The sequence below is a fragment of the Apis mellifera genome, linkage group LG1, assembly GCF_003254395.2.
Source record: "Apis mellifera strain DH4 linkage group LG1, Amel_HAv3.1, whole genome shotgun sequence".
Lineage (NCBI taxonomy): Eukaryota > Metazoa > Arthropoda > Insecta > Hymenoptera > Apidae > Apis > Apis mellifera.
In genome coordinates, this window is record NC_037638.1 from 10,865,487 (window position 1) to 10,874,447 (window position 8,961).

Below are 8,961 nucleotides of genomic sequence, written 5' to 3' on the forward strand. Positions count from 1 at the left end.
TATATATACGTTTTTATGCATACTTGAATATATACATATAATCATATATCGATATATCGATATATCGATATTTCGATAATGTATAAAAACGAGCATAACTTCAACCATATTTGTTAGTCATTCGAAACACTCTTGATTACGTAGATAATAAGTGATAAAATTAATTTTAAATATCATCAATTGTTAAATTCATTTACAGTTATTATATAACAATAAAAACAATATTTTTTGCAAATACGCCACATTGTGTATTAAAATTGACAAAGCTTAACAATTAATCTTTCAACTTCAAGAATTAAAGTAAGGTTAGTCTATATATATATTTATCTTGATATAATTTATTCAAGCGAATAAAATATAAAAATTTATTGAAAAATAAAACGTTTAAATAAATTAGAACATATAATATATAAAAAAACATGAATATATATTTTAAAAGGAATTTAAAGAACTTTACTAAATATATATTTATGATATGATATAATATAAAAAATTCTAATTATATGGTAGAAATATATATGTATTATCGGATGAAAATAGATGGTAAATTTCTAATTTATTTAATGTATAATTTTATAATTATCTCTTTCTGTACATCATTAAAAAAATAGAAATAAAATAAATTATAACTAAATATTAATAAGTTAAAGAAAATCACAATAATAATAACAATGATAATATAATTAATAAAAATATTGATATTATAATGATATAAAAATATATAAATAGACAAAAAATATAAGCTTGCAAAAAATCATAAGAATATATTAATCATAGTATATATAGTATTATATATTATATTTTAAATTTTATATTAACTAAAGTATATACGTAAATTTTACGCGAAATTGTAAAGTATTTTTTAAATATTTGATGTTTTTTTCGCATATTACATAGTATTTTGTGTATTGAATTCATTTATATTAACAAAATTAATGAATAATATTATCTATATAATTATATATAATTATAAATATTATATAAAAAATTATATGAAACATGTTTAGACAAAAAATAATTTTAATATTTGATAGTCGAGATAATTTTACATTAAATTAAATTAAACTTATTATTTAATATATTTATAATAGTTTTATAGAAATATGAAATTGAAATGTATCAACTTATAAATCAATAAATATAGTGAATAAGAAATAGTTTTTAAAAAAATATTATTTTTTAATTAAATATTATAATTAATTTAATTATATAAAAATTAATTATATATAATTATAATATTAATTATATATTAAATTAATTATAAAATTTGAAAAGATTAGAAATTTAATATTTGGTTAATATATATGGAAAATATATATATGGAAAAAATATATTAAATATTTTTATATGGTTATACATATTTTCAATGTTAATAATGTGAGAAAACATTGAAATTGAAAAAAAAAAGATAATTGTATTTATGATAAAAAAAATATATTTTGCTTGATTTATACGTTTATTACGTTACCATGTGAATATCGATTCAGAATATATTCTATCGAATAACCGAGTTTTACCGAGGATTCTCGAAAAGAATTGCATATCATGATCAGTGTTCCAACAAGTTAACTTCATTGTATAATTATTTTACATAGTTATAAGTGGACAGTGAAAAATAAAATTAAAATTAAAATAACAAACTTGAAAGATTTCTCATTTAAACAATCGGAAAAGAAAGAAGAAAGAAGATAAAAGAAAAATAAAAATAATTGAAACAATAAATAAAAAAACACAAATATATATTTTAATAAATGATATCATCTTTATTATTGATGACGATAAAGAAAATAACAAAATCATCAATAGTAGCAAATGTGAACAAAAAAAGATCTTTTTTGTGTAATACAAATTGAAGAAAGCAAAACAACGAACAATATTCTATCAAAATGATGTTTGAAACAAACTAATATATTCATGACACTAGAACACAGAAAATTTAGACGCGTGCACGGACTTCAATTTCCGTTGCACCCTCAACAAGTAATTGGATGGATTGTGATTTTAATTATTGTGGTAAATACGTTTGTAATATTAACGCCACTTCTCAAACCAAATTTACGATCAATTTTTTCAATCGTTATTGCTATAATCTTTTTTACGCACATTTGTTCTCATTTGGCAGTGATTTTATTAGATCCGGCAGATCCTCGCGTCAGATCTCAGCCAACAAATAAAATTGTACCAGAATTCGATCGAAATAAACACTCACATGTAATTGAAAACGGTAGATGTCATCTTTGTAATATAACTATTGAAAGTAAAAGAACGAAGCATTGTTCTATTTGTAACAAATGCATTATTCGATTCGATCATCATTGCAAATGGCTCAATAATTGCATTGGAGCTAGAAACTATTGTGCTTTTCTAATCTGTTTAATTTCTGCAATTCTAGCAAGTTTGTTTGTTACCGGTCTCTCCGTGACAGAATTATCATTGCTGTTGTTCTTTGATCAAATAATAGATCAACCTGCTACTAATGTAACTACGAAAAACGCGACTGATTCTGTAGTTTTATTTATTGTTCCTATTTCGGATACTACTATAATAATCGCAATCTCCGCGATTGGAATCCTTTCGGCAATTGTAGCAATACTTTTACTTCATTTGTGCTTTTTTCATGGTTATATTGCTTGCCTTGGATTGACTACATACGAATATATACGAAACAAAAGAGAAAAGAAGTCTATTGCTACTGCAATTGCTACTACAACTGATACTACCGCCGCAACTACCATCACAACTTCCGTTACAACAAAAATCACTTCTACTGAAATAATCACTACCACAGTTACTGGTAATAGCTCGTCAATACCAGTTCAGCAAATAGTTCCTGAATCAAGAATACAACATGGTTTCTGTGAGTTTGTTTCTGCTCGTCGTTTCTTATTATCATCTTTTGCAAATGGCGGAAATCAATGTTTCTGTTGCGGTATAAATGATAATCGAATCAAACTTGAAAGGAAATCAAATCAAATCGTAACTCATTCTCCTTTTTTCTATGGAGAAAGAAAAGAAAAAAATTTTCAATTTTGTTTTTCAATATATAATATTTTTGAATCAAAGCAATCAAAGCAAACATCAACGGAAAATTCAACAGATGTATCATCAGCAAATATTGAACAATCAACAATCACATTTCAAAAATGGAATACTACTTTAGCAACATCTATTTTTTGTTGCTCTGTTACTTCACATAACTCGATAATAATGCATTGTACCAAGAATATTAAAATGAATATATCGAAGAAACAATCTTGCGACAAACAAAGTTGTGACGATATATCTGATCAAATAGCATATGTTTCAACAAATTCTTATAAAAAAGTTGAAAGAATAGGATTTCTTTATACATATTTAAATAAAGAAGAAAAGAGAAAAAGATGCAGAAAAAAAAGAAAAAGTCAAGAGCAATCGTATGATACGAATATAGTGCACATACAAAAATTGAAGAAAATAAATAAAATTGATTTGATTACAAAGGAGGATTATGATTCGTTTATGAAAAACATAGTATTATCGACATCAATCACTGCCTCTTCTCTTATCATTCCCTTCTATACACTTATTATTATTGTTCCACTTTATTCAAAACTTCCTCCGTTACATAAATCGTCAATTACAAAATTAGACTTGTCAGAATCACAGAATCAAATTTCACTTCGATTGCAAAAAATAACTGGATCATCAACATATAGATTTGGAACATGTTTTATTTTTCAAAAAGGACAAACAACTAAATCATATATATTATCTATCAAGCTTTCTCCTATTCTGAAATTGAAATTTTCAAAATGTGTTACACCACAATCGCATTCTTCTTTATCATCATATTCTGAATATTTCTTTTGTTTATTAATATCATCATCATCTGCGTCTCAATCTTTTTCATCTTCACGAGTTGATGATAAATTCTATCTTCATGAAAAATATAATACTTATATCAATTAATTACTTCATTTTTGAAATCCGTTTAAAACAATAGTAAATATAGTAAATCATGTTTATACAATGAACATAAGTTTTTTTTTTTTGCAAGCTTTAACGTGGACAATAAATAATAAAGAAAAAGGGAAAGGGAAGGGGGTAATTATATATGCCGCACCTTCAATCTTTAATTTAAAAATTATAAAGTGAGTACCGATCTCTATCGTGGACAAAACAGAATTTTCTTTTTAAAAAGCCGTGCTTATTTAAATGTAAAATGTGCTCTCCTATCTACTTATCATTATATATTTTTGTAGATGTCATCAGTTTCAGCAAAAGTATCTGACCAACTTACAAACACTACTATACAAGAGACGAATATTTGGAAAAATGTATTGGGTTCTCCAGAATATATAGTTGCACCGATGGTTGATGCAAGCGAATTAGCTTGGAGATTGTTGAGTCGTCGTCATGGTGCACATCTTTGTTACACACCAATGCTTCATTCTTCGGTTTTTTGTCGAGATCCGAAATATCGACGAGAAGCTCTTGCTAGTACTGCTGAAGATCGGCCATTGGTCGTCCAGGTATAGATACGTACGTTAAACAGGCCTGTTTCAGTTACTTTTTCCTTTTGTCTTTTTTATTATTCTTAAACAATTTTGAATTTTGATTTTTAATTTATTAATTTGTTATAGTTCTGTGGTAACGATCCTAGTACATTATTAGAGGCAGCACTTTTAGCAGAACCATATTGTGATGCAGTCGATATAAATATTGGTTGTCCTCAAGCAATTGCTAAACGAGGTCATTATGGTGCTTTCCTTCAAGATGATTGGAATTTACTTCAACAAATCGGTTCGTATGAATTTTACGCATGTTTACAATTTACATTTTTATATATACTTTTTTTTTCATAAAATGTTACAGTTAGTACTTTGAGTAAAAAACTTCATGTACCAGTAACTTGCAAGCTTCGAGTATTTGCAGAAATTGATAAAACTGTGAAATATGCACAAATGCTTGAAGCTGCTGGTGCACAATTACTTACTGTGCATGGACGAACTCGAGAACAGAAAGGTCCATTGACTGGTGTTGCATCTTGGGATCACATTAAAGCTGTAAGGTATAATTATAACAAGACTTGATTAACAAAATTTATTTTCTTTTTATCAACATTTTTTATATTTTTCAATCATTTTTTATTCAATATTATTTCAAACATTTAGACAAGCTGTCACAATTCCAGTATTTGCGAATGGTAATATACAATGTCTACAAGATATTCAAAAATGTATAGAAGAAACTGGTGTTAATGGTGTAATGTCAGCAGAAGGCAATCTTTATAATCCATATATATTTGAAGCTTGTTATCCACCTAGTTGGGAGCCAGCACTTGAATATTTAGATTTGGTAGAATGTTATCCAGCCCCTGCTTCTTATATCCGTGGTCATCTTTTTAAATTATTTCAACACACGTATGTATGAAAAATTTTCTTTCTAAGTTTCTTTTATCTTTATCCTTTATATATAAATAAATTCCAAATTAAAAATTAACTTATGCGTTCAGCGTTCTTTTAACTAGAGAGTAGACTTTGTTTAGCAGAAAATAAAGAAGAAAGAGAAAATTTGGCTCGAAACTCTACTATGGAATCTTTCCGAAATGTCGTTTACACTTTGAGAGATCGATATCTACCTTATCACGAAGGACGTTTAATATGGCATGAAGAAACATCTGGTTTGATAATTTTATTATCCAATAAAAACAATTATTTGATCATTTATTGTATTTCATATATATAATACACATTTTAGATTATAATTTAAAATTACCTCCATGGTTGTGCCAACCATATGTACGTCATCTTCCAGAAGAGAATATACAAAAACTAGAAATCGAAAAAATCGAAAAGGTTAGTTTAATCTTAAAAAGGATAGTTTATAAAGATATTTTTTTTTCATTCTCCTTTCCATATTATGTATAAAAGCAAATAATTATTCTTCTATTTCGACATTCCCTTTTAGCAGAATGAATCAACTAAAAGAAAATTCAGAGACGAAGAAGGAAATGAAATATCACGAAAACATTTGAAAAAACTTAAACGTATAGCGCGCCGACCAAACAAATCAACTGTTGTAATAAAAAGAGGATCCAATTTATGTCGCGATTGCCCAAATCCAGTGGTTTGCAAAATTTAGTTTTACATTTATTTTTTTTGTTTGAATTCATTAATTTCTTTTTCTTTTCCTTTCTTATAGAGTCTCAAATGCGTTCATAAATCATGTCGGCAGTGCTGTAGAAACAAATGTTTTACAGAAAATTTGGATTGTACTGGACACAGAAATTTAACTAAAACTAGAAGACAAATGGCAATAGAATTTGCTGCAAAACGAAGAACTATCGAAAATACGATATGACATTGTATGATATTTTAGATTATATAAATAAAAATTAAATAAATATATGGACACATATTATAAAATAGATACACGTATTTTTTAATTATTTTATAGATGTTATATTAATTTTAATATAATAATTGTATTATAATATGTTTCTATTCACAAATTATACTACAATCACTTTTACAAACTCATCTTATATTATATCACTTAATATTATAATACTTCATGAGTCAATATCATAATATCATGGATAAAATTTCAAAATGATCCATTAAGTGCTTGAAGATGTCGATGTAATTATTTTTGTTACAATTGCATAAATATCACTATTTTTTTCTTCAGAAAGTATTATATCTTTTTGTTTTTTCTCATTATACCAATATTTTTTATTTACAAGTATAAGAATTAAAAGAACAGGTAGGTGGATCAATGAAAAATGAAAAAGCTTACGTGAACTTTTACTATCTGATTGTTTATGAAACTTCCACGCTAAAAAAAAACAAATAATTTATATACAATATCATAATATAATAAATTATTACATTATAAAATTATTTATTATTTATTTTCTTTTGTTTTAAGATATATTTTTAACTTACCAAGATATAAAAAATATACATTAAGAGGTGTTGATGTCAAGGCAAACCACCAATTTGTTACATTAAAAACAGGTGCTAAATAACAAAGACCTGTTAATGCTGCAGTATAACGTAATGCTGTTTTACGACAAAGCTTTGGATTTGTGACTGCCATCATTCTATAACCAGCACGTGAATAATCTGGTCTCAAATTCCATGACAAAGCATTGAAATGAGGAAATTGCCATGCATATAATATGCCAGACATTATCCAAGCACCTGGAGATACTATATCATTGACACAAGATGCCCAGCCCATTAACGGTGGTATAGCTCCAACTAAATAACAATCAATATGTAATCTCTATTGATACTTTGATAAATATTAATAATTTGTAATTTTATAATACTTGCCTATAGAACCTATCCAAGTATTCAAAATACTAATTCGTTTCATAGGAGTATAAATAAGTGTATATAGAATTAAATTACTTGCTCCTAAGATTGCTGTTAATTCATTAACTTGACTATATAATAATAATAATCCACTAAAACCAGACACTGTTGCAAAAATTATTGCTTGTCCTGGACTAATAAGAAATTCTATTATAAGTATAATGAATTGTTTTTTAATTTTTTTTATAATTGAAATATATTGTACATACGTTAAATGACCTCTAACTAATACTCTATTTTTTGTTCTTGACATTTGTGCATCAAAGGGAACTTCAAAAAATTGATTAATAGCATTTGCTGTTGCAGAAAGTAATCCTGTACCCATGGAACATGCAATAAATGTATGAGCATCAAAAACTCCTGGAGCCAATACATATCCAGCCATAGTGGTTATTACTACCAAAGCTAAAATTAATCATTCATTGAAAAAATAATTTTTTATATTGAAAAAAATTACATTAATATATTATTAGAGATGTTAATTTTTCTTACATGTTAACCTTATTTTAGATAACATAAAACAATATTTTTGAAGTTTTCCAGAATCTAATTTTATATGTTGCCATTCTTCTTTGTCATTTATACATAAATCTTTTTGTTTTACATTATTTGTTACATCTACATATTGAGTATTTTTTTGATCACCAATAGGTGTAACGAAGCTTGATGGAATATTATGATTTTGAAGATTTTTAATATTTAATGAATGTTGTTGTTTCTGAATACAATTTAAGTTTTTTATCCTTGATGTGGCCTTAGTAGAATACTACAATAAATTATTATAAAAATTATTATAATATTATAACAAAAAATTCAAAATATCATCATCACATATAATATCATTACATACTGTAGAAATTGACAGTTTCAACGATGACAGACATATATTACGGGAAATCCTGATTGAATAAAAAATAAATAACATGATAAAAATATGTCGTGTATAATGATTAATATTTTCTTTTTCTCATTCTGAAAGTAATATAAGAACCAACCGGTCCTTGATTACAATTTTATGCCATCAATAATAAAATCACAAGACAATTCAAATACTTATTTTTTCTTAACAACGAAATATTCGACTTACATCATGAAATATTTTCGTTTTTACAATTTTTGTTTCGCGTTACGTAAGAAAAATTTGAACAAACATTCATTGTGATAAACTTAAAATAATTTTACTAGACTATTTCAACCTATGCTTATTCAAGTAGTTGAATCGAAACTCATGAAAATCGAATATTCAAATTGATGTAAAAGACAATGAATTCCTAAAAGCATCAATAGACAACCAAATTTTATAGAAATACGATAATGCCTCATATTTAAAATAAATCTTCATGTAAATAAGTTTTATTTTTTGTAATAAACAATCATAATTATATAATTTGCACAAATTCATATACATATATTATTAATGATCCGTATATTAATATATTAATATAAATATATTTATTTATATTAATATATGTATAAACATTTTTTATTGATATTTTTAATTAATTTTTTTTAATTTATAGAATAGAATAAAATAACATATATTATATTTCTAAATTTCTAAATTTTTTTTCAGAATATAACAATCAAAAACTATTTA

The 8,961-nt window shown here is 25.4% G+C and overlaps 3 protein-coding genes across 8 annotated transcripts; 2 read left to right on the plus strand and 1 right to left on the minus strand.

Annotated features, from left to right (window-relative positions):
- The first annotated feature begins 103 nt into the window (after positions 1–103).
- Positions 104–6,411, plus strand: LOC409102 (tRNA-dihydrouridine(16/17) synthase [NAD(P)(+)]-like). Of its 6 annotated transcripts, none has more exons than XM_006568604.1 (10): positions 118–305; positions 4,037–4,130; positions 4,242–4,521; positions 4,623–4,782; positions 4,855–5,050; positions 5,154–5,402; positions 5,517–5,662; positions 5,740–5,837; positions 5,950–6,108; positions 6,184–6,411. In XM_006568604.1, the coding sequence occupies exons 3-10, from the start codon at positions 4,396–4,398 to the stop codon at positions 6,340–6,342; spliced, it is 1,293 nt and encodes a 430-aa protein (XP_006568667.1). In that variant the 5' UTR covers positions 118–305; positions 4,037–4,130; positions 4,242–4,395; the 3' UTR covers positions 6,343–6,411. The 6 variants fall into 6 exon arrangements, with proteins under 6 accessions (XP_623799.3, XP_006568668.1, XP_006568667.1 ...); XM_006568603.1 differs by having other exon boundaries at positions 4,242–4,511; XM_623796.6 differs by lacking the exon at positions 4,037–4,130 and having other exon boundaries at positions 104–305; positions 4,242–4,511.
- LOC102656283 lies at positions 1,368–4,035 on the plus strand. The gene has a single exon (XM_006568606.3). It carries the CDS (start codon positions 1,915–1,917, stop codon positions 3,946–3,948), a length of 2,034 nt encoding a protein of 677 aa, XP_006568669.1. The 5' UTR covers positions 1,368–1,914; the 3' UTR covers positions 3,949–4,035.
- Positions 6,412–6,419: 8 nt separating the features above from the next.
- On the minus strand, positions 6,420–8,589 carry LOC409103 (protoheme IX farnesyltransferase, mitochondrial). Its single transcript, XM_006568602.2, has 6 exons — positions 8,215–8,589; positions 7,857–8,130; positions 7,574–7,769; positions 7,323–7,498; positions 6,930–7,247; positions 6,420–6,819 (listed from the first exon to the last, which is right to left on the minus strand). The coding sequence occupies exons 1-6, from the start codon at positions 8,287–8,289 to the stop codon at positions 6,602–6,604; spliced, it is 1,257 nt and encodes a 418-aa protein (XP_006568665.1). The 5' UTR covers positions 8,290–8,589; the 3' UTR covers positions 6,420–6,601.
- Between the last annotated feature and the right edge of the window lie 372 nt (positions 8,590–8,961).